The 27,116-nt window shown below is 43.3% G+C and overlaps 1 protein-coding gene across 1 annotated transcript in view; it reads left to right on the plus strand.

Moving 5' to 3' along the window:
- T265_13923 (hypothetical protein) overlaps positions 1-7,673 on the plus strand; it is a gene marked incomplete at both ends in the record, with an annotated part of 70,012 nt that extends 62,339 nt beyond the window's left edge. Inside the window, 2 exons of the mRNA XM_009171191.1 lie at positions 1,222-1,297; positions 7,252-7,673. Of these exons, the coding sequence (XP_009169455.1) occupies positions 1,222-1,297; positions 7,252-7,498 (323 nt within the window). The remainder of the gene's footprint in view (positions 1-1,221; positions 1,298-7,251) is intronic.
- Between the last annotated feature and the right edge of the window lie 19,443 nt (positions 7,674-27,116).

Raw genomic sequence — 27,116 nt, forward strand, 5'->3', positions numbered from 1 at the left:
TGTCATCTCGGCTGATCTAAGACCGCTCTCCACACGTTTGCAAGTTCTACCCCCTCTATTCTATTCACATTGAGATGCTTGGCAATTTCCACCGCTTCGGCCACCAGTCGCTGTGGTGGGAATCTTAAACCTCGCCTCAGGGTGTCCACGTTTTCTAAGTCTATCCTATGCCCAGTGTCTAGAGCATGCCCTGCCATTGCTGAATCTTCGACTAACGCCTGGTATTCCTCTGCGTTTCTCGGTGGTCTGTTAATGGAACGCTCAACGATGGAATGCTCACCGATTCTGGTGTGCATTTCCATGACTGAGAAAGCAAGGACGAAAAATCCGGGTTCATCATAAAGATGAACCACCTCCCCCCTGACCAATCTATCGTAAATCTTAGTCATCCTCACTACTCAACAAACAGGAACATCAAACTGAACACCCAGCACAGATCAGGTCACTAGTCATAAGGAATCTCACGGATTGGTTCCCTGACTGCCTTAAAACCCAATCAACCTACTTGCTTACTCACTTGGCCTGACGAAGCTTTTGTGTCAATAGCGAAACGTTGCCCAGCAATAAATCCACCGCTTGTTTACCAAACCCCTCTGCAACGATACTTACTAGTTTCTTGTATTTAGCACGGTGTATTTAATTCACTCCGTCACAATCCGCGAAAATGATCTCTCGTTTACTCTGAAAATGTGGGAAAATCCGCCTATTGTTTAACGTTTTCTAATTTATATTAAAGCTTCATTTGATTTTAGCTGTGGGAGTCTTAATACCCTAATGATAACTTGCGCAGGAGAGATCCTCTAGACCTACGTGGTCCATGCTGAGCGCAGTCGTTTAAGTGTGACCGGCCGTCTTCTGGCAATTTTTGTTTTAAGCCTTAGAGGAACGGTTTATCACACACAGGAATTCACACGCACAAAACCGACATATTGTGACCTTGGACGAAAATTTGGCCTCTCTGAAGCTGGATAAATTGGTCATCCGAAAACTGCTTTTCACCTATCCAGCTGCAGATGAAATCCACTTGCGCTCTCTCGTAAATGACAATGTGGAATTGACTGCTGCATTCGTTATTTGCGTAGCAAGATGTTCATGGGTACAAACACTTGGCTTCTCCAAGATCCATCTCCATCTAGGCATTTATTTGACGTTTTTTTCAAAGACTTCGCTAAATAGCTTGTCATTCGACCTGTACCAATAAGAAATTGTATGACGTTGCAGGCTTCCTCGACGTTCCTTGGGATCCTATTGTGCTTCACCACGAAACTGCAATGATAAATGAGACGCTGGTCAACACGTAAGTTACCGCCTTTCACGTAACATTTTATGGTATTTGCATGTGAATTACTGACGTGTCCTCTCTTGTGGCTTGTGTCAGTCGTCGTTGATAAGTTTAAATATTGTCCTTGTGATATGCAATCAAAGTTGGCACGCAGTTGACGAGCCATCTTACACTAGAATGTAGATCATGGGCTTTCTGATCTTTAGGATACATGTGAAAGCCGCTTACTTGCGTCAGATTAAGTGGTTGCCAGATGTGAGGATTTGAGACCACTTGGGGGAGCCAAAGGTGAGAATGATACAGCGACCCATGTGGGAGATGTGGTACTGCCGCTTGTGTACTGGAAGCTGTATCTGTCTGACGATTCGAAGGCATCTCATGTCAGTGCAAACAACGAAATTTATTCTGAGTAATCCTAAGGGTTTCATTGAAATATCTTACTAGAATGTCGCAAAGCTTCATCACGAAGCGAGATTAACCCAAAGCTAAACCTGATATTCCGTAGGAAACGTCTGTTCGGTAACATGAAAGATCCGGGAATTAGTTTCGCTCTTCGAGGTCTTACTGCTGACATACCTAATCGAACGCAAGAGTGCTGCCATAAAGTCATCTGGAATTTTGTTTTTGTGAGAAGTTGATATTCACGGTGCTGTTTGGAACAAATAACTTCGCTTTATATAACATACTATGCGCAGATTAGCTGAGTACACTTGGACGACTCATCGGCGGTTTGGCTCTTCCTGCAGCTAATAACCACGCGTAATCCCAAAGCTTCGCATTTTACCTGTGCAGCACGTTCGGTTCATAAATGTCACACACGAGTGATTCGGTTGAGTCTGCTGTTGGCGCCAAAGTGAATTGCAAGAAAATGTTTTCATAAAGGAAACTACTCACAAGGTTTGTGAAAAATAGATGAAAATATACTGCGATTTCTCAAATATCGTGCCAACTGAATCATGAGGCGGTCTGTGTTCAGTACATTCAGTTGTACAATATCATAAACGAGAGATTCAGTTGAGTCTCTCGTGAAAACCAAATCGAATTGCAAATGAGTGTATTTCTCGAAATGCAAGTGAAATTTATTTGACCAAACACCACCACCATAGCGTCACAGACTTCTTGTGAATTCCGGTTCACGCAGCACCGAGCAACCGCTTGTGGGTTAATTGTTGATTGAGAACGTAAAATATGCGGCCGATATTATCAACTCAATTCCTGAAGCATATAGGAAATGCCACAGTACACGAATACATTCACGAAGTGCACACTAAATGCGTTTTAACAAGAAACTCCACTGAATCCACTTGAATCTGTCGTTTACGTGATGCTCCCGCTCAACCAAAGTGATTTTTAAATGAATGCGTTTAGGTCATGGGAGAAGTTTCAAAGAAGCTTTCTTTGTCTCAAAGGGTGTCCATTATCCGCACAATGCTCTCAGGTACTAAACCTTTACAGTTGGAGGAAAACTTCGTACGCCACAATGCTGCATTTTGTTGCGTATGTGTTCAAACCAAAAACCATCCTAATCTGCGTTCACGTTTTTGCAGCTCACCGAAATTTCATAGTTCACTGAAGCAATCGTGCCTCTGGCTGAAAAGTCCTGTGTGACAATTTCCCAGCATCGCTGGGACCCCCGGGATGCTTAAATGAGGCTTGAAGGTCTGGACTGGTACTCTCAACTCAATTGCCCGATTGCTTTAGTCGATCAGGGACACACCATGACTTTCTAAATTTCGCTGTCTCAAAATAGGCACAACTAATCGCGCGAAGAAGGGTCCAACTAACAAGGGGTAAATAGTGTCACAATGAACAAGCTCATCAATGACTTTCTCCGGTGAGCTTGAAGCCTTGAAGCTAGTGACTCACCATGCGTGATTATGTTTGGATGTCAGATGATCGGAGCGGAAAGAGGTTCAAACATCTTTAATGGGCTTGACTATCATCATACAGTACATGATGGGTACCACGGCTTGAGTTTCGTAATAAAACGGAACGCACAGTGGAGTGAATGCTGTTCAGTCAGGAATGGTGACGTCTTACTGGTCGGTTCGAGTTTTGTTTGTGTGGGCGTTAGCGAAACAACCGATGGTAGGACGGTGGACGAGTCGGATAGGAGAGTGATGTCCATGTTCAAATTAAATTTGATTAAAGTCGAAATTAGATTAACCGCGACCATCAAGCTCCCATAAAATTTCACATCACCTAATCGACTGCAATCTGGCTTTCATTCACGCACGCGAATTCATTGGATGTCGGTTTCCGCCTGTTCCGTATCACTTGCCCTGAAAGGATGACCTTAGAGTTCAAACAAACAGCGAGACTCAAGTCGTAGTACATGCCAGTGCAACCCACGCGCTAGGTCGGTGGACGTAAGTACAACTCTCACACGCATTCTAGCACAGGTCACTGAAATGGGGCTGACTGGAAAAAACATTGATGGCTGATCTAAAAAAAACACTTGACTTATTGTCGCTTATTTGGTGTTTAAATCCTCGGTAAAAGTCAGCGATGCTAATCTAAAAGTAGGGATTAAAGGTATTACACCACATTTCATCAAGCTTTTTTTTCAATTTAAAACTCCAAAACCTTGTATTTCATGTGTAGAGACTTTGCAATCGATTACCTCACCGAAGTGCGTGCAACGGAATTTCGCTTTCAAGAATCAATGTAGGATGAATTTGCTCTCGAAGAAACTTACTCCGTTGTTTGGTTACAATTGACATCTCTGAGGGTACTGTAATTGAACGTGGTATCACACCGACTGGTGCGACTAAGTCATTTGTCGAGCATGCCACCCACAATCCGGATACGGCTGGTGTAACCCAGAACCTGCATCTAATGTGCAAATGACTCCTTTTGGATCAACGTACTTCACCGCACACTTCACATGGGAAATTTCCCACCCTTATTCGTCGACTGGATTCTACCTCTACACTGATCAAGACGCTTGCTTCGCAAGTATTAGCGAGAAAAGAATTCTGAATCGCCCACAAGCTAGAAGGATTTGATGTTTTCTATTCGGTGACCTTGATGAGTGTGCTTACATTGATCAGGGAGGGTGGCAATATATTGAAAAACAAAAAAATCACCAAGCGAAATAAAAGGTTGAAGTAAGAAGTTGTCCTGTGAAATTACTTTTGCTAATGTGATAAGAAACGTTCAGCATCATTGATGATTACTTCAGGAAAAGTTGGCTGATACCTTGTTGGCTCTCTAGGGGTCAAAAATGATATCTCAAGATTGATCTCCTCTGTGAAGTTCTAACGTTGAAGTTCAGCTTGAAGTGGCTAGCCTGGAAGGCCGGCTTCTTTAGGAGAAAAAATACCGAGGGTTTTCGAAAATTAGGCCTATTTAACTCACTGACTACCTGATAAGTCAAGTTTGTTCGGAAAAAATTGCAACAGCCAGCTTGTTTTGATCGGCAAATAAATTTAGATGAGTCACTCCTGAAAGAATAGTGCAAAATTTACTTTACGACATCGTCTTTATAACTAATTTCCACAGCTTCTACAGGTTGTATCAAGGTAGTGAAATTGCTGTAATTAAGTAACCTACTCAAAAAGTGCCGCTTCATCGGTGGATATCAGTATACGGGGAGCAAAGTAAGACGCCTTGTGTGACCAGACGCCACAGAGGAGCGAAGATATATGACGGCGGAATTATCCACTATTGATAGAAATTACTGTGCTTGATACCCGCCTTCAACGGTATTTGTTCTTGTTTTTTCCCCAAGCATACAAACAAGGATAATGTCGGCCTAAATCGGTATTCTACATGGCTTCTCAAGTTACTCAGCTCATATCAACTGGTGTCTGTTAAGCTGTGGATTTTTAGATTTGAAAGAACGGTCGACCTTCCCCCTTTACAAGTCTGGCACCGATCCGGTTGCCGCGCTGCTCTTAATATCCGTTTTGTGGTCGTCACGTGACAGTTTGTTCTACACTGCTGCTCGGCACTTCATTCCTCCGTTCTACTATCCACACATCCTACCCCCTGATAGTTTGTCGATGCCCTGTATTGTGGCAAATTAGAGGAATAGTCGGTCCTTCTCATCTGGACTTTCTATATCACAACATTCAACCAGATACCATAGCTTTGACAACATTGGGTCAACAAGGACCCAACCGCGGGAACCTCACTAGATGCTGACTCACTGGGGTTTCAGTGCAGCTTTCCGCTTTTAAGGAAACCGAATTACCTTGTCTTTAGGTTGCATTTCTGATCTTTTCAATTCGAACGAGACTTTGGAGTTGATAGCTTCGGTGCGCAAACTAATTTATCTCCTGCTATCTGTTGTGAGAATTTCGCTTTCAAGAATCAATGTAGGATGAATTTGCTCTCGAAGAAACTTACTCCGTTGTTTGGTTACAATTGACATCTCTGAGGGTACTGTAATTGAACGTGGTATCACACCGACTGGTGCGACTAAGTCATTTGTCGAGCATGCCACCCACAATGCGGATACGGCTGGGGTAACCCAGAACCTGCATCTAATGTGCAAATGACTCCTTTTGGATCAACGTACTTCACCGCACACTTCACATGGGAAATTTCCCACCCTTATTCGTCGACTGGATTCTACCTCTACACTGATCAAGACGCTTGCTTCGCAAGTATTAGCGAGAAAAGAATTCTGAATCGCCCACAAGCTAGAAGGATTTGATGTTTTCTATTCGGTGACCTTGATGAGTGTGCTTACATTGATCAGGGAGGGTGGCAATATATTGAAAAACAAAAAAATCACCAAGCGAAATAAAAGGTTGAAGTAAGAAGTTGTCCTGTGAAATTACTTTTGCTAATGTGATAAGAAACGTTCAGCATCATTGATGATTACTTCAGGAAAAGTTGGCTGATACCTTGTTGGCTCTCTAGGGGTCAAAAATGATATCTCAAGATTGATCTCCTCTGTGAAGTTCTAACGTTGAAGTTCAGCTTGAAGTGGCTAGCCTGGAAGGCCGGCTTCTTTAGGAGAAAAAATACCGAGGGTTTTCGAAAATTAGGCCTATTTAACTCACTGACTACCTGATAAGTCAAGTTTGTTCGGAAAAAATTGCAACAGCCAGCTTGTTTTGATCGGCAAATAAATTTAGATGAGTCACTCCTGAAAGAATAGTGCAAAATTTACTTTACGACATCGTCTTTATAACTAATTTCCACAGCTTCTACAGGTTGTATCAAGGTAGTGAAATTGCTGTAATTAAGTAACCTACTCAAAAAGTGCCGCTTCATCGGTGGATATCAGTATACGGGGAGCAAAGTAAGACGCCTTGTGTGACCAGACGCCACAGAGGAGCGAAGATATATGACGGCGGAATTATCCACTATTGATAGAAATTACTGTGCTTGATACCCGCCTTCAACGGTATTTGTTCTTGTTTTTTCCCCAAGCATACAAACAAGGATAATGTCGGCCTAAATCGGTATTCTACATGGCTTCTCAAGTTACTCAGCTCATATCAACTGGTGTCTGTTAAGCTGTGGATTTTTAGATTTGAAAGAACGGTCGACCTTCCCCCTTTACAAGTCTGGCACCGATCCGGTTGCCGCGCTGTTCTTAATATCCGTTTTGTGGTCGTCACGTGACAGTTTGTTCTACACTGCTGCTCGGCACTTCATTCCTCCGTTCTACTATCCACACATCCTACCCCCTGATAGTTTGTCGATGCCCTGTATTGTGGCAAATTAGAGGAATAGTCGGTCCTTCTCATCTGGACTTTCTATATCACAACATTCAACCAGATACCATAGCTTTGACAACATTGGGTCAACAAGGACCCAACCGCGGGAACCTCACTAGATGCTGACTCACTGGGGTTTCAGTGCAGCTTTCCGCTTTTAAGGAAACCGAATTACCTTGTCTTTAGGTTGCATTTCTGATCTTTTCAATTCGAACGAGACTTTGGAGTTGATAGCTTCGGTGCGCAAACTAATTTATCTCCTGCTATCTGTTGTGATTTCTTTCAATTCAGTATGGAGCCCAGCAGCACACAAGTAGTCCATCCTATTCACACCGAAGCGCTGTCTTCCTGGGCATCCAACTCCTCAAAACTCCCAAGGACATTCATTCAGCGAGTTCATCTAGACAGCGACATGCTTCGCAAATTCGGCTATGCTGATCGTGGTATTCCTCCGTTTTATGGAAGGGCCGAACCGGAAATCGAACTACAGACTAAACAGTTGAGGAAGGATGAGGATTTTCTTAAAGTTTTCTCTTAACTTGGTTGAACTTCTCTTATTCTTCTATTGTGATATGTTCCAGAGGCGATCTGTTTTCGCATAAACTTTCTCCTACAGTTTGAATACTTTTTCTGAAGTGATGTTGCACTCCCCCTCCACCCCATCAATGGCTGTGAATTTCTACCCCCCGAGTGATGTGAAAAAATTGTGTTCCACTCAGACAGTGTTTTTCATCTGATATTATCGGTTAATTGGAAATGGCAACCTGAAGTTAGTCGTGAGGTTTTTATCTTGAACATCCCAAATCCTCCCTTGCCAAAGCTCACTTAACGCAGATGCCTCTTCTTTTTCAGGGGACCAGTGAAAAATTGCCCTTGTTCGATCATCTAGCATGTAGCTAAATGCTGACGGACGATGAAGCATTTCCCCATTCGTAAGAATACATAACGGTTAACTGTGCCCAGAGTGTACACATGTATTCGCTTGTGTGTAGCTGTCACCTTCAATATGTAATCCTGGAAGAGTACTTCCCTAGGGAGCGACCAAAACCGCACTGTTCGGAACACCGCTTTGTCCTTCGGGTGCTCATACTATGAGCCTTAATCTTCATTCTGTACATCGAAGGCAGGAACCAGTTGGTATCAAGTAGCAAAGAAATCAAGCTTTGACAATTACATCTCTCGGACAAAAGCGGTATATTCCCACCGATTGAAAACGAATGATAAGAGAACAACCGGAGCTCTCTGTGGCCACTTACTTTGTTGGACGGAGAACAAACAAGTAAAAAGCGCGGAACGCTTTCAGCATGCGCTCTTATCTAGATCGTTGTGCACGGCACAACAGAGCACACATTTTTCACTCTCGCCAAATAGCTTGGTTATTCGGTGCTTTCTAGTTTACCTTCTCAGTATTTAGCATACGTCCTCTTCAGAAGACAGTCTGAAACAGTGAAAATGATGCACCATCACACTGAAAACAGCCGTACGTTTCGGGGCACTATCATTCAATAATATCTGGACCAACAGAAAACCTCAGCTTTATACTAATATTACATCTAATATGGCTCAACTCAGGTACCTGATCGTGAAGCACTTGTGTGAACTTGCATTGTAATGCACTTTTGTAAAGGTCTAAGGCTTCCATAATTTAAGTACCGTTGAAACCTTATCCCCTTCTTCGGTAATTTAAACATAGTTCTCACTTGTAGCTGCATCTTGACACTGCTTCTATGACAGTACTGGTTTTATTCGTGTCCCCTCTTCTGCGTCACTCTTCTGATGGGCCTAAACAGTAGAGAAGCGTCTGAAATATTCACCGTCAAACCGCATCTCTGCTACATCACCCAGGTCTTTTCGTACACTTCCTGAATAAATTATTATCAGTTGGAATAATGGCGATTGGGTATTCTTCTAGAAAAGCCGTTAATAGTGGTATGACAGGTGGAGACGTATGCTACACAGAAGGAATTCTTTGTACAAACTAACAAAAAAAGGAATTTTCCTGAATTTGGGGGCGTTATACAACAACGTCATTATATACAACAGCAAAAGAGAAATGGTGGCCAAATGTACACTTGACAGTTTCAAATGTATAACTTCTAACCTGCAGAGTTTGAAGTGTGGATGGGCATTCGCTGAGAAGAACCACACATCACTTTCGAAATGAAACTACGCCCACCGTTTGTAACTGTCAGCACAGTTTCACAACATACACGCCATGAGTTCGCTCATAAATCGATCTGTTGGTTTCCCTCTCAATTTGTGTAATGCTTCTGTGCCCACATGCGTGTCAGCTTGGTGGTCAAATCGCTTGGGTCTGGCGCGCTCGGCTTCATTGGATTGTATTCAACAGCAAGGTATAAGAGAACTCCACCAAAGTTTTATCAAAATTTGACAAGAACATCCCACCAGCTCAATATCAGTCTTCTATATATCAACAGAGGCGTGAGTGTTGATTATTCTTGGGATCTAATTTGCGGGTAGTGACACGATTTGAAGCTTTGTTACGACATAAAGCCAGTCTATGGTGAAAAGTCGAGAAGCAATTTACACTCATTCCATTAGTGGTGGAACCTTCCACCTTTGTGCGCCTCAAGCCTCTCTCTGGGTATTCAAATCCGCAACATTCATATTAAACGCAGTTTTTCCCGCTCTACAAGAGAGTCTATTGTCTTAGAAGGCAGTCTGCTGTCAGCATTGCTTGACACCAGTGGCTGGTGCCATGGTATCACCTTTGGATCCTTACTAAGATGCCTTGTATTCGGCTGTTACATGTTCTCTCAAAAAGAACTTCACATCTCATTCTACTGTAAAATACGCAATCTAAGCGTTCCCGTTTCTTTACTGTGGAATACTACCGGAGCTGAAAGACTACATTAAACGGTAAACGGAATTACACCGCCAGCAGCCTTCGACTCCATTTGAGCTTATCGAACACTACGACCGATGCGAGACCTCACATCTTGGAAAAATTAGTCCTTGTGGTGATAGTCCTACGTATCCTATAAGAAAACCATATAAACTAACTCGCAGTTTGGCCAAAACGCAAGTGGCCGACTGATTGAAGCTATCAATCCACACTGGAGATTATGTCAGCCTGAAGACATGTGTTGATCGACTGCTCCTCGGATGCCAACTTCTCAGATAAAAGTTTCACTTATCAGGTAAACTTCATTCTTCCTCTGGGCTACTTATATGTTGTTGGAGAAACTTTGGAGGTAGATGAGCAACTTGGTTGCTGTGTTTTGTGAGTGGGTCTTACCTCTTTTGTCCAAAGTACAGAGTTGACAGCAAGGTGTCCGAAGTGAAAAGCGCACCACATAAATCAAAACTGAGTTCCTCCCCAAACATCAATTTTTTCTTGTTTGCTTCCCATTATGAAATAGCCCCTTTAAAGCAGGACCACTCCCTTTGAATAAAATCCCTATACTGCTCCTTATTTACAAGAATCTCAGGGGGGAATTGAGTTCTGAAATCGCCATATACAGTTTAGTTCAGTTTATGACGAAATGTCTCGGTTCCTGTTTGAATACTGTTCGTCGCAAGACGAATTTTACTGCAACTTATTTTGTAAATGTTACTGTTCAGTTTGTTCGTAAGTGACAGATGGTGCACAGATTAACCTCATCGTTGCAGTAAGGGACGATATTGTGCAAATTCATTTCAACCGAACCACTCGGAAAACGGAGCATGTTTTAACGAAAGTGCACGCCAACTGAACAGATGGGATTTAACTGCAGGTTAGTTCTATAAAGATGGCTGAACAGAATACGCAGTTATTTCTGGTGGAATATCTGAATTAATAAACAGTAAACAGCTGGTTCAAACATTATTGTCATCAAAATTTAATAGTCCTTGATTTTGCCTCAAGCTGCAGGAGAGTTCACAACCTTTGTCTCCGCGGTCACATTCTGTTTCCAAAGGAAAGTACCTCGTTATCTAGAACATAATGCTTTTGTAATTTTTCTGCGAGAGGTTAACTGAAGGAAGCCGAACAATGCGTTTATCGTGGGAAAGATTTGGATAGATGAATTTCGATCTGGGAAAGAGTAAGCCGTGCTCAGTCATTCGATCTGGGAATAGCCAAAAACTGTAAGATCAGTGTCACTCCCGGTATCGGTACCGCACCCCTAACATTTCAGGCCCCTCTGAAAAGTAGGATGTTTTTGTCTTTGTTTTTTATAGCAGTTCCGTTCCACGGATTCAGGCTTTTTGTACCCAATTATACGTTGTATACAGAGTCAAAAATTTAGGGAGAAGCATGCCTCTGCTGTATTTTACGGTGATTTTCTGGCTGAGAATGGTGGATCAGCTTTACACTCCTGCTGTTACTAAAACATGGTTGCAGAATTAGCGGGATGTGATCACGGAGAAGCTTGTAAAAACATGTAACACGGGTTTTGTTCGAGGGCATACCTGTGGCCTTGGTCCAGTCAATTGCAAGCTGCATGACTGCGGGGTTGTTGTAGAGATTGGAACCCTCAGAAAGACGAATATATACTAAATCGATCTCATTTGCTCAACTCATCCAGTCAGGCGTTTATCCAACTTTGCTACCCTAAGACTTCAAACTCCAAGATGGACCCATAATGCTGCTTATCTTCATGGCCGTCAGTGACCATCCTACCTTTCGTTTGCCGACTCTTGCTAGGTACTTACTGGGATCACGATTTCATCTGGTGTCCTTTGAACCCCTTTATGGTGGGATGACGCTCATCATTCATGGAGTTCTCGTTGAACTGTGTGCTAATTGTTAGGAAACTCGAAGAACCCAACGAAGAGCCGGCTGCGCTTTCGTGAGACAACCACCAGATTTTCGTCAGTCGGTGAGAACCTGAGTCCTGTTCGTTGAACTCAACTGAAAAAAATGAAATCACTCAGATGTTGGATGTACTGAAGAAATCATGACCTTTGACGGAAAGATACCAAGCGAAGATGACAAAATATAATCACTTTAAACAAACATAAAAGTGGCTATTACTGTGCGGATAGCCGCAAACTTACATCAGTCTGGTTTAGCTTTGGGCTACCTGTGGTGGATGCTGAACGACGGACTATCCGATACGCGACCCAGTATGATTCATCCGGAAAGTACACTAAAGGCTGTCTCCTAATTGACTAGAATTTCTCATACTGGCATGTCTGCATACGCATTTAGTTGAGAACAAGACAATATGCTATAGCAGCTAAGGCCTGGAAGCACAATATTGTGAGACCTCTTAATGTATGAATCCAGAAAGCAACATGACAAAAGTCCCGCCTTTTGGTTCAGCTTAAGAGTTTAGGAATGCTCGGTGTGAAGTCTACCAGCTGAAGAAAAGTTCAGCCAGGCTTGACTGAAGTTGACAGTCTTATATCAAGCAAGAACCTGTCATTTCCGAACGTAGTTGTTTAGGGGAATATGTCAGAGACGATAGAACAAACAAAGCGTAATTGCCACGAACTTTCCTGTAAATAACTTCATTCAGGTTCCGGCGTTCACTGGCAAATAAGGTATATACTTTAAATGGTCCCTACGAATATCGAGTTGCTTCCAAACCATTTCAACCTGGATGTATTTTTCGGGGAGCGGAGTGTAAATCAGTGCACAGATGAGAAATTTACTGATCGATCTAGTTAGCATGTAACTCGTAAAATCATCTAGAAATCAGTTGCCTGGACACATCACAAAGGGCAGATTCAGATGTGTTCCAGGTGAGTCTCTCGAAAAACCAAATTAGTTTGCAAATGAGTGCATATTTGCTAAGTTGGTGTAAGTTGGTTTCAAGTAGAACATAAGGTTGACGGAACCTCGGGGACTGCGCTTGCTTGATGAGCCCCAAGAAGAAAAAAACCGGTCTTAGTCTGTTCGACGAATTTTCAGCAACCTTATCAGTAGTGCATCACATCTGGGAATCTGTTTGATGACGACCAGGCACTCCCAATCGTGTCTTAATGATATGCGTCCGATTTTTACTTCCTGAGTGTGGTCAGACAACTCTGTAACGGTCAAAAAGATAGTCCCAGAGGTCCAACTGCTTTTGTCTGTATGTGGAATCTCATATCGGGGTCACTTCATGCCCTAGCTCCATGAAACTACGTGTCCTTCCAAGTTTTAACGACCCTCACAAATAATTGACTGCTTCTGAGAAACCAATCAATAAAAACTACTGATGTGATGATAACTTTCTTCTGATTTCCACTTCTAGAAAGGTGAGGAACAATCCTATGAGGCTGGCAGTGAACTCTGAAGGAACCGACCAAAAACAGTCAGCCATAGAGAGACAGAATGCAGAATGTTTTCCCTGTACATTCGGTGAAATATCTTATGAAATTATCCGAGTTATCCTGCGACTGTTTAGGTGTGTGGTTGTCCAACATCGTACTGCGCGACGGCAGTACAATATGCTTGTTTTCAACAGAGGTTGTCTCTTTTCCCTTGCTTTATTATTGGTTTAGTTTGTCAATTTTGTTTTCCTACTCTAAGGAACATCCTTCCGTCAATCCATACCGAAATGCAAACCCTATTTCTGTCTCCCGAGATTATAGACTTGATCAGAAACCTGATACATATAAACCCCAAATATGATATAAGTACACTCGGTGCAACTGTAGAATTGATGATAGAATTTCACGCAGAGCGATTTGGGATTAGAACGGACCAGTAGAATCAAATGCTGGGTGATGCTTATCAGATTTAACTGTGCCTCCCGGGCAACAGTATCAATTTTTTTAAAAAAAAGACCTCGAACTTATCGGCTGATTTTACTACCATACATAGTTGGATAGTCTGTGTTTGTCTAAACGCCCTGTCTCGATGGTCTGGTTTGGTTCACTTTCCGAACAAAAACAACGTTGTGTTTTCAATGTAATTGATGGAGGCCACATTAAGGTACTTTTAGACGTTTCGTACCGAGCTTTGCTTAAATGACTTTGTTTCCGTTGTGTGTCATGTCCGTAAACACAGAGGGTTAAAAAAATCTGATCGGCCGACAGTTTATAGACAGATTTTCCTCCTGCTGTGCAATCCATGAATGGCCACTGTCATGGCGGAGCGGTTTCCGACCCCTAGGTACCACGCACGCCCTTTGAGGGTAGAACCTTTGTTTGCTGCGGATAAATCGGCTGCTTAGTTTGTTTGAATGTCCACACCGACAGTCCGGGTTGTACATTTGATTGTTGACCAGAAGGCAGGTTGTTTTTACCATTCTGTCTTATCCGTCATGAGGGGGTGGATGATCTCAAATTCGTGGTGGGCTATTAACGCTAAGTGAAAATGGGGTACATTCGACTCCGCGTAGGACAAACTATCAATAAAACTAACCTCTTTCCTGTCTTTCAGTAAAGGACCGTCAAATTCGTAGTTATAATTATGGAACACACTGACCATCCCGTTTTAAACTGTTTTGTATGAACAGGCACTAATCGCGATTTATGATGTATGGCAGGTTTTGGATTGCGAAATGCTGGTAAACCCACTCACATTCGGGGAAAAAAGTTCTTCACTGTGAGGCATGACTGCAAGCTACCTTATAGATGATGTTCAGTGAACGGATTCGCGGTTACAAGTCGTATGTCAGCAATGCTCAACTTTCAGGTATACCAAAATCAACCAACTGATAAATGGTTGAATGCTTTCCATGTCCGAGGGAGAGAACTCCAGATTCACCGTGATTTAACAATGAACGTTGAAGCACTCGAATCACTGGAAAATGATGGAGCATATTATGTAGACGCAACACATTACTTAAAAGGTTGTTTAAAACTCTTCGATAGCCCACGAATGGTTTCGCCCCTCCTGGGCTTAATCAGGTAGGCGTACTCCCCAAGGTTCCGTGAACATTATGTTCTGCTTGAACACATATCGTACGAAACTCCACGAATACACTGTTTTGTTTAATACGAGCAAGTGATTCAGCCGAGATTCAGGTGAATCTTTCGTGAAGATCAAACAATTGTGCAAATGAGTTAGAGTGAAACCTACTTTCACCACTCGACTACTCCAGGACTGTTTGAGGGAGACAATGAGGTCATCCAAAAATCCAAGACAGGTTTTTAACGAGCACCAACAGACGAGCACATCCTAGTAGCATCTGTTTAAGAAAGTGCACTTTCTGCGCCCTTTTCCGCGCTTCAGATACCAGAACATGGGTAAACGGATGCAACAAAGCCTTACAATGCAGACTGCAATACCTCTGGGGTATAATCGAAAAGGACCAGTTGGAGACATCTTGCAATACAAGAAACTGATACGCATGATAGTACAAACCAAACATCTTCCTCTTATAGGATGTGCTCGCCTGTCCACTCACGAACACATGTCCTAAATGTATTATCTGACTGACTCAAGGTGTGGATGACATAAAGTTCATTTGAAGAAAAACTTAGATCAGTGTTTATGAAGGATCCCTTCTAACATCACCATGTTTTCAGCGTATCGCTTTTGATTGGTACGCCTCCTGGTGTGGGCTAATCCCAAGTCTTTACCGAAATACTGTGGTTCTCTTGGTGCACTTCTGGTCATTTATTGCATTTTCCGTCCTGCGACCAGGTTTTCTTCGGGGGTGTGCATCCGGGAAAATCCCATCGTTGTGGTAGCCTTTGTGCTTCTGAAAAGGGTGTAATGTCTGGTTTATACGAACGACTGCATACAACGGCGAAGTCTGCAAAGTAACTTGGAGTTAATTGGAGACTCGGCTTAATCCCAGCTGAACCTCTCTTTCGTGATACTCTTCAAGTGAAGGTGATGCCTAAAGAACAAACGAAACCAGTTGGTATCACTTACAAGATATCGCAGTACGGTGCCTCATAAAGTTGCTGAGAACTCTTCGGTGCTTTATGACCTGCTTCCATGTTTGTCGAGTCCTCAAATTTTCGGCAATATCATGCTCTGCTTGAAGAAGGAATTGTACGCAGCTGGAGAGCATTTGAGAGCCAGCTCAGTTAACCGTTAAAACTAGTTTATTTTGCACCTATTTGATATGTCCCAAGAAGGAAGAAACAGGTCGATGACTACAGAAGAGTTTTCAGCAAACTCACGAGTAGCTTGTTCCGTCAAGAGTCCTCATACTACTTAAAATCCATTCAATATGAGCGAAAATACACATTAACCTCCAATCGTAGTGGTTCTTCACGTGCGCAGTATCACTTGCCGCTGATTGGACGCTGCGACGATCTATTTCGTTCCGGTAAGTACTCACAGACAAGCAGGATCAACAGTTCTTCCATCCTGGAAAGAAATTACTAGCCAAAAAGCCTGTTACTGTCGAAAACTGGTTAGAATATTGATATCCGTAGTAAAGGTCGGTGTCGACACCGGCCTCCAATGTGCGGCTACCTACCCCACCTCCCCAAATCGTTGGTGGACGAAACTGTGGCAGTTACAACCACTGTACGACAAGTTCGCGGTTATTACAGCAGACAATGATGATGATGACACTGGGGCCGAAGAGAAGTGATCTTTCGGTCCTTCTAGATTCACCATAAAATGCCTTGACAAAAACTCCCTTTGCCGGAACAGGTGGCTTTGTGATCTCAGCTGAGATTACACCCAAGCCAACAGCATCATGATACTGAGTGGGATATGAGAAAGTGAGACGAACGAAGTCCTTAAAGTGTCGGTTAGTAGGAACATAGTTAAACAAGATATATATAGGGGATCAACTTCTGCTGTATCAAGCGAGATCCTCCATCACACACGCTTGGAACAAATGATATTTTGACGCGCTGTTATAGATATAAAGGGAGCAAAAGTTTTCGAACAACCGGTTGAAAGCAGATGGACGATCTGAACAAAGACCCATTCCTCAGCCCAGTGTGCCGGACTTACCTTCTATATATTGAAGGACAGACACCTTCAAGGATGAAGCAGTGATCACTGCTGTCAGAGATCTTCTCAGGTGAGACAATGTATTGTAATTTGGGATGGTCTGGTTGATTCTGAAAGATGGAGTAAGGATGGAACGTGTGACCTGATCCCAAGAAGATTGATCTATGACCTTATCACGGCATGGCAGGTGGTCATGGGGAGTTCGGCCAAGTGAGAGATGTCTTAAAGACCACGACTCCGTTTGTCATCATGTGCAGCTGATTCTCGGTTTGACCATTGGCTTTTTCCCGCAGCTTGATAAGTTCTCCAGGAGACAGTCTCCTTCACAGTATACGGTTTTTGGAACCACTCACTTTCTTGACAGGTTAACGAGTGGGACTAACTGATGGACGTTGGTAAACGAGGCGCGAAATACCTACGGATTATCACGCATTTTCGTCTCAAGCGCACTACTGTTAGAAACATTTCATAGCCTTCAAAAAGTGGGAAATACACATATTGATTTATTATAGTCAAACCAAAATTACACTATAACGATCCTCTATGGTACACAGAATGCCAAAACTCTGACCCGCATATCTCAACCAAATTGACGGCCAAAAATTGTCAGTAGTGTGGACAAAAGTGATCAACAGCAAAGAGTCAGAACATGCGAATGGAGTTCCGTTAGTCTTAATACGATGCACACATCCAAACATTCAATCGTGCCGTACGCTGACTATGAAAATTCTGATGCAAGCTTGCCCACTTCAACGTAATTCCTGTTAGTTCATTCCTGAGCAAAGCCGCCCAGCTTGACTGAAACTTTGGGCGGTAAAACTCAGCTCAGAAGCTTGATTTCTCCCAATTACTACACCAAGGTACCATACATCTTCATTAGGTTGCTTTTTAAGCCTTCATACGGATAGGCAATGTCCAACGTGAAATTATCTTGTCACAATACCTCAAAGCTTTCTGTCGTGAGTCAAGTCAGAATGACGGTCAAGTCAATCTAAACTAGTAGCGTACTTTGTTGGATGCAGGAACACGCTTTGCAAGACAGATGTATCGATTTTTGGACTCGCTGAAGGACAAACACATACATCTATGTGTATCATTAATCAAAGACATCAACTGGGTTTACGGTTTATCGATGCGTAATTAAGTAATTTGTTTATGCCCTTCGAGCAGATGGTTCAGTTGCTTCTCAAACTTGGGAATTATTTTACAAACACGCGACACCAGTGGCATCTTCCGTGCATTGTTCTGTAGCCATGTGTTGGTGGGAGGGTAATGGGAAATTTGAGCTTTCCTACTTGACCGTGCCAACAAAACTAGTCTCCGAGTATGCTTGTTAGCCTAAGCAAGCTAACAAGCTAACTGAGCCCATTAACTTGTGTTGTGAATAGCTGGTGCTGAGATTACCTTTGATTCGAACCGCGTGTTCCTTGCCAGTTGATTCTAGATCCTGTAGATCCTCAGTAGGTGATCACATCTTTTAACAACTGAGCTCACGCTTTGACAAATTTTTGTACGAATTTGGTTTTCACAGGCAACTCAGCTCAACAAAATGCAGCTGGATCTCCCATTTATGATGGTCTGCTTCAGCTGAATGTGCTGCGCCAGGCCGTGTCATGTTTCATCTGGTACGATATTCGAGATACCGGAATACATTACGTTCCAGACGTAACACACTACTTATAAGATTGTCAAAGTATTTTTCGCAACCTTTCGAGTAACGAGCTTACACTCTCCTTCAGGTGTGAACCGATCTTTTGACCGTTCCATGACATCCTGTTAGGATACTCTTCTAAGTTATGAACTGGTTATTTCTAGCTTGCTGTTGTTCCACCCAAGTTGCTGATCGAGCCGTTACTGTTTCCTAGATAAAAGCTTTTTGACGCTAGTTCCTATTGGTGAGTGCTCACCCTAAAGTTGCCTTGTGATAACTGCGATAAAATTCTGGTGAGAACTGAGAAGGACCCTTTTACGAAGACTTATAACCATTGCACAAATTTGGTTTTGTGCGATTGACTTTTTGTGTGATAGCATTTCGACCAAGAAATTTAATCTAGGTCTACCCGCCAAGTTTTTTCAAGTGCATTATGTTACCATGTGCACAGGGGGAAGATTTTATCTGAACGAAACTCTACCGATAGTATTGCAATAAGTGACTAACTCAGCCCGATAGCTGCTGGTAACGAGACAGATTTAGAGCATTATTCAACGAGACTCGCTCCATAAGTTTATTTCAATGGCTGCTACTATTGATAACTTTAATGGTTAGCATAGTATTCTCGATTCCACTAACACTAACCTACATGTGTCAGCTGAATGTGCGACTGAATTTTTTTCAGATGTACTTGTTCAGCTTTTTTCTGCAGATCAGCGTTTCGTCCTATCATTGAGACTACTCTAGGCTAAAAAACGAAAAGCCCTGTATGGCTGTTGCATCCTTATTGAGAATCGTCAAGAATGAGCTTCTCATTAAACTCCAAGGTGTTTCGAACCCGCGACCTCCCGGCTAACCGTTTGACCACGGGCGACTGATCATCATTGCAGTGGATTTTTACTTAAACATGATATTGCGCCACTCTAACGGTTGAGAGTTCAAACTGCCAGCTTGGAGATCGCGGGTTTGAAGCACTTTGGAATTTCATAAGATGCCCACTGCTGACGATGAAGCAACTGCATAGCGCTTCCCGGCTCTTCAGGCTAGATAGGCTTCACTTGTAAAACGAAATTCTAATCGGAACTTCCCAAGTCTCCCCACTCTGTGAACAAGCTCCAGCCTCTCACTGTGGCAAAACAGATTCGTATCCCAGAGATTTGAGGGGAACTTTGTTAACCAATAGATATCTGGGTCGTTTAATCGGAATCCCCTAAATCTAACCCCCTAAATGAGCTCAGAAGAAACCAGCCCATCAGTTCTTACCAGCTACAGATGACCATCTAACCACGAATAAAAAACAAACACAACTTGGGACGAGATTCACCAATACGCTTGATTGGAGCTGAAGCAGAAGCATAGTTCCCCAAACTTGCCCACGACCAATGAAGTCTAACAATTCTACTGCAGTTGTAGAGCTGACCGACGCTTATCGGAATGTGAAGGCCGAGTAATCGTTTGCCAAGAGTCTGATGTAAACAGGTCACCAAACAGATTCAAAAGACCCTAAACCACGTTCATTCTGCAAGACCTTTCTCACCAGAATTCACCGACCACCTTTTTAGTCGCATAAACTATAGAAGCATGATATCTGACTTCCCTGGTTCGAGTCACATGATCTGATTCAACTTTGTTGCTAACACGCAAACAGTATGGCTCGCAGGTCTTTTGTCTCGTGGCCGAGCAGAATGAAAAAGAATTGCCAACGGTCTGCGATATGTACTTCTTATTTTCATTGGTGAGCGGTTCGAACAATCGAAATATTTCCACATGCGAGCCCCTTTTTGAAGCTGAGGAAAATTCGCCCAGACAGTCACCTGAGGCGGAGGAGAGACAGTTCAATTAGATGGATATCTGAATGGCGCCAGATGTGTTCGGCTAATCCCCCGCCTCCCATATTACACGTTCGCGTGGAAATTACATCTCTTAGATGATGGCGAGCTAATGATATGTGTATTGGAAGACAGCTGGAGTGAAGATCGGTTCCATAAACCAGGTCAACAGCAGTGGGAGATTTGTTCCCTAACCGTCGCACATCCGTTTACGGAAAGAATGTGGTCCGTACACAAGTGGACATGGAAGAATTACCAAAAATAGATTACACAATGTGTAATTTGCCTTGCTTTTGCATTCAATGTTTAGCAGCCTCGATCATGAGGATGACGAAGAAATTTTGGGGTGATTCTCTATCCAAACCGTTCAGGCTTGGGGACATTCACCACAGGGGTTCGACGATAAAATCGACCTATCTCTCAAAAATGTTTCTTCTAACTTTAAAATTTGATGGTTGAGGGATTTGTGGAATAGAAACTCGCATGAATCTCTTTCGGATAATCGTTTCCAAGCCCTAGCGCAATCATTCTAGTAAGTTCATTCCTAAGGAAGATGCACTGGACTCGCGTTGTTCACCTACAACCCATCGTCACCGTCTGATTACCACCGGGCAGGTACCTTGGGTGTTCCAGGACGTCTTGTGAGTTCCACGAGAGCAAACTTACCCTATGGATCGAAGTTCCATCACAAACCGTGTTTACGCCTGTCAGGGCGCGCCCAGACAGAAGAAAAGTAACATGTGCAGAGAGTGACTCATCCCCAAGGTCACCATCGGTTCGACACGTCCGGAAAGTAGGTGAGTTGGCGGCTCTCACCAAACAGCTTAGCAACACACGACCAGCGTAGTGGGCCTGAGAATGTTCACGACCGGAACACCACCATTGGCTGTACGGAGCGAACAACGGAACGAGCATATTTGGCCAATTAGTCATCCCATATATTTACGCAGACGCTCTGTACGTCTTGTCCTGGCAATACAGCCGTGCCCGCAGTTCTGTCTTCTCCCTATCGCGTAGTCTGGCAGGCTCAGTGCAGGCGTAACCCCAATAGCTCGGCCACCGCGCAACACAACAACCCCACAACAGACTGTTGACCTGGATAAATCTGAACTAGTGTGGATTTCAAAAGTACCTACTGTATGTGTGGATTGAAGAGCTTGTATTCATTATGTGCCTCAAATAAAAAACTTCCGGACTTATTACTTCAAGGGAGCATTTGAAATGAATGTGATCATCCCGATATTTTGGTAGTAAAGATATTTCGCCTGAAAGCTACGTAGTTATACTTACGGAATGATGAGGATGTATTTGTTTTTCTGTTTCATTTAAACCGGCTTTCGGTATGCATAAACTGGTGGGTTCCCTGATCTCTAGGTTACTCTATAGCTCCGTTTGTTGTCATTAGTTCAAGTTTACAACTCTTCCGCTACAGGTATAAGTGGAGTTCAAGGTGCTGGAGACCAAGTATGCCACGATCCGACAGTGTATTCCGCTTCTGAAACAAAAAGCCCGCTAGGTTTCCCAGCTCAAATGGGTCGAAGATAGCTATACTTTCATGAAGGAAACTACTGACAAGGTTGCTGAGAACTCTTCGACAGCCCAAGACCGGTTTCGCCCTTCTTGAGGCTCATCAGGTAGTCGCAGTCCCCGAGTTTCCGTCAGCCTTATGTTCTACTTGAACTCAAATTGGACTGTTTCCGAGAAATACACTTTTTTGAGCCGACGGTAGTCTGAACTGGCCTTTCAGCTTCCAGATTATCACAGATAAATCTAAAGTCCCGCGCCCCAAATGGCCTTTATGAAGTTGTGATTCGGGAACTATTCTTTTCTATTTTGAATGTGATGGTAGCATGCGGTTAACCTGCGCGAAATTCTGTTTTATGTGGTCAACTTTCAAAAACAAAACAAATGTCTAATTCGCTTCCAGTGTGTCATCTTGGGGTTCCCAACAAGGGAATGAGTCGGATCCAACGATTCAAATATCGTTAGACCGTCATTCGGGGTGAAGTTACTCCCATTTCTTATCCTGATGTACGAGACCTTCGTTCATTATCACCTATTCCATGGGGTAGTTTATGGTGACGGAAGGTTAAATTCAGCAAAGACATCGGTTAGTTCGTTATTCTAATGTACTCCAACTATGAACATCACCTCGTGATCGATGGCACGCTTGAATACATTATAACGGGCATTGTGGTGTTTGTCACAAACAGCTAGAGCACTCTTCATCGTAATGCGTTTTTTCATTATAAAGTCAAAACACAGCGTAGTTTGTTGTAATCCGACGTTTAGGGCCGTGGGTGCCCTTCCTCAAGGATTTCTACAATCAACTGAATACGAGTCAAATGCAGCGTGTCTTATGATTGGTGCATCTCTGTGATCAGTTGGCAGTCAGACTGGATCAGCGTGCGTGGGTGTGCGTATGTGTGTAGGTGTGATTGTGTGCTCTTATTGATAGTTTGAAAGTAAAGCAACCAGGTGAGACCGCGGGATAAAGTTTTGTTTAGTTGTCCTTAAACGGATGTTTTTAAGAGTCAACCACTGGCGCTCATCAACGGAAATAACTTAAAAATCGATAATTTCTATCTGGAAAAAGTCGAACATCGTTCAATGAGCTATCCTGGTGTATTAAGGGTTGGGAATTAGCACTGTTCAGCTGTAGCTTACTTTTGGCGCCTAACCGCCATATCACCAGAAGGAAGCACGAGGGCTGGAATGCTGCCAGGTTGCCCAAGCCTAGACAGGGAAAGTCGAGAGGTAGAGGTCAGGTTTGAACCACGGTCTTTCCGGTCAGTGAATCTGCGCTCTAGTTACTGGGTCGTCTCACTCCGTGCTCACCACAGGTCACCATGTCTGAGTGGGAGACTCCTGAATGAAATACCGAAGGAAGGGGGAAGAAGTTCAACTATTCACTGTCAGGGCGCGCGCAGACAGAAGAAAAAGTACATGTGCAGAGAGTGACTCATCCCCAAGGTCACCATCGGTTCGACACGTCCGGAAAGTAGGTGAGTTGGCGGCTCTCACCAAACAGCTTAGCAACACACGACCAGCGTAGTGGGCCTGAGAATGTTCACGACCGGAACACCACCATTGGCTGTACGGAGCGAACAACGGAACGAGCATATTTGGCCAATTAGTCATCCCATATATTTACGCAGACGCTCTGTACGTCTTGTCCTGGCAATACAGCCGTGCCCGCAGTTCTGTCTTCTCCCTATCGCGTAGTCTGGCAGGCTCAGTGCAGGCGTAACCCCAATAGCTCGGCAACCGCGCAACACAACAACCCCACAACAGACTGTTGACCTGGATAAATCTGAACTAGTGTGGATTTCAAAAGTACCTACTGTATGTATATTGAAGAGCTTGTATTCACTGTGAGCCTCAAATCAAAAACTTCCGGACTTATTACTTCAAGGGAGCATTTGAAATGAATATGGTCATCCCAATATTTTGGTAGTAAAGATATTTCGCCTGAAACTTACGTCGTTATACTTACGGAATGATGAGGATGTGTTTGTTTTTCTGTTTCATTTAGACCGGCTTTCGGTATGCATAGACGAGTGGGTTCCCTGATCTTTAGGTTACTCTATAGCTCCGTTTGTTGTCATTAGTTCAAGTTTATAACTCTTCCGCTACGCGTATAAGTGGAGTTCAAGGTGCTGGAGACCAAGTATGCCACGATCCGACAGTGTATTCCGCTTCTGAAACAAAAAGCCCGCTAGGTTTCCCAGCTCAAATGGGTCGAAGATAGCTATACTTTCATGAAGGAAACTACTGACAAGGTTGCTGAGAACTCTTCGACAGCCCAAGACCGGTTTCGCCCTTCTTGAGGCTCATCAGGTAGTCGCAGTCCCCGAGTTTCCGTCAGCCTTATGTTCTACTTGAACTCAAATTGGACTGTTTCCGAGAAATACACTTTTTTAAGCTGACGGTATTCTGAACTGGCCTTTCAGCTTCCAGATTATCACAGATAAATCCAAAGTCCCGCGCCCCAAATGGCCTTTATGAAGTTGTGATTCGGGAACTATTCTTTTCTATTTTGAATGTGATGGTAGCATGCGGTTAACCTGCGCGAAATTATGTTTTACGTGGTCAACTTTCAAAAACAAAACAAATGTCTAATTCGCTTCCAGTGTGTCATCTTGGGGTTCCCAACAAGGGAATGAGTCGGATCCAACGATTCAAATATCGTTAGACCGTCATTCGGGGTGAAGTTACTCCCATTTCTTATCCTGATGTACGAGACCTTCGTTCATTATCACCTATTCCATGGGGTAGTTTATGGTGACGGAAGGTTAAATTCAGCAAAGACATCGGTTAGTTCGTTATTCTAATGTACTCCAACTATGAACATCACCTCGTGATCGATGGCACGCTTGAATGCATTATAACGGGCATTGTGGTGTTTGTCACAAACAGCTAACCGTAATGCGTTTTTTCATTACAAAGTCAAAACACAGCGTAGTTTGCTGTAATCCGACGTTTAGGTTGCCGTAACCTTTCTCAAGGATTTCTACAATCAACTGAATACGAGTCAAATGCAGCGTGTCTTATGATTGGTGCATCTCTGTGATCAGTTGGCAGTCAGACTGGATCAGCGTGCGTGGGTGTGCGTATGTGTGTAGGTGTGATTGTGTGCTCACTCTGATTAGGATATGCTTCCGTTTGTTGTTGTGCTAATGTGACGATCACCCAGACTGCTTGTCTAAAAATCAAAAACTCTTTGAACGGAGTGTTCGAAACCTTCATACGACCGACCAATCGAAAAAGATTTGCGTAGCGGCCAAGTGTTTTCCGACCTTGAAAGACCCTCGGTAAAACTTGCTACTCCAGTTCCACGTGTCCTCGACTTTCTTTGACAATACTTTGAAATAATGGTAGTTCGGGTGGTAGTAGTCAGTATGTCAACTGGCTTGGAAACCTTTCGTCACCATTCGAGAAGATGACATCACTTGGCGGTTGCAAATCAGTCGCTAAGCCCGGCGGACAGATAAACTATCACCTGGTCAGCTGTCATTTGGGTTTATTTATAAAAAGATTCATCCAGAGTTACACTTCCTCCGTAGTTCGATAGATTGTTTATTGATTGTGTGACTTCTGTTGACTAAGTAACAAGGATCTACCACCACCGAGGATAAGGACTGAGGATGCATGCAGTTCACCGCTAGATGAGTCATCAACTGACAAACTTACGGGTGTAAATATAAAGAAAACAGATGATAACTAAGCACACCGCATTAACCTGTGCCAAATAAAGTTGTCACGAGGTTCATTTTTATGGCATCAGTAATTTAGCTGGTAGTATTATAAGCTGGAAAGCTGAAAACGATATCTTCCGGAACGGTTAGGAAATTCACTAAAACGTTTCTCTAAATCTTGCTCACTAACCACCAAGTGCCTGACCCACAACTAGTAAAAACAGCTGTTCATCAGTCGAGCGTATCAGAGGTTGGCAGTAAATCCAACGCAAGACAAAGTATTAGGTTTTCGTTTCTCACGATCAGTTGGGTGTTTTAACTGGTCCGTCAAAGGGTACAAAATGGTTGCAGCTATATACTATGTAATTTAGGAGGTGACTCTCAGACAACAGTGACTAGTTTACTAAACCAAGTCGTTAGCACCATCAGAGTTCACTCCAAACTCCAGATACAGATGGATGGAGTTATCTGTTCAAGCTTTCTCTGGCATACCGACGATCTTCAGAGGACGCTTTAGGGGCGTTTCTGTATCTCAGAGCGTAGACGATGAAAAGAATCACGAAGTATTGCCTCAGATAGATTTACATAGGTTAGTTTATCAACGTCTGCTCAAGAAGGGTAGGGAGATTATCATCGGACTTAGACAGCACTATAAAAGTGTATCTGATGACAAATGTTCCACCCTTCAGTAGGCCACAAAAGCCTAAGGGGGACAGCGCAAAGAGAAATGTGCACGACAAGTGACAAGTAGAAAAGATTTGATTACTGAAGCGAGCAACTCTCGATCATTTCTAACGGGACCATTCGGTGGTCGATCCGGAAGAACTTCAAAGCTACTGGCGCACGTAACTTAGGCCATTGGTAAACCGCTGACGCCTGCCGCGGATAATGAAGGAAGGAAATCATACGGACCCTGACCGTATGCGCTGTGCTCCCAATATCGACACACTTGTTTGGATCAGTTTTATGAAGTCGCATTGTAATCAAGACCCAAAGGTATGGATGTTCTCGCTGATATAACTTTGTATCGATGGCTTGAATAATTTCCTGGCAAAAGATATCTCACAGACATATTTTCCGCAAGTTTCAGTGTTCAAGAATACACTATAGAAGGAGATGGTAGAATGATTGTCCCCTTACACTCAGCTACAACATCAGGTAATCCTTTAGCATCACTCTGTGCATACTACACACTCGAAATAGAGTAGTCATTTAGGAGTGCTGGAATGAGTTTTTGTACATGGGTCCAGAAAGTTTCTGGAAGTTTCTGGACCAAAAGTACTGAGAAAGTACTGCAAAAACATGTCTGAGGAAAGATGCTTTTGTCTTTCATAGTCCTCAAAACTTTATGCTTTAGACAAGCAATTCCGTCGGTGCTGGATTTGTCTGGTTTGTGAACAAAGCGACACCAACAAAAGCAACTAATGAGGGCCTCATCATACTGTTCGACATTTCAGGGATGACTACTGTGCCCTAAATAGTAGTGTACGATCTTGTGCTAAGGCCGGGATCTCAAAGCAATGAATTGATTAATTAGTCTAAGCTCACGATCTAGGCGTCCTATCTGACAGGTAACGTGTAATCTAATTCACCGACGGACGGTCAGTAATAATTAAGGCGAAACCGATTTCTACTAACTTCACCTTCGTTTCTTCAGTAGTCGCAAATGGGCA

This window comes from Opisthorchis viverrini, assembly GCF_000715545.1.
Source record: "Opisthorchis viverrini unplaced genomic scaffold opera_v5_121, whole genome shotgun sequence".
Taxonomy (NCBI): domain Eukaryota; kingdom Metazoa; phylum Platyhelminthes; class Trematoda; order Opisthorchiida; family Opisthorchiidae; genus Opisthorchis; species Opisthorchis viverrini.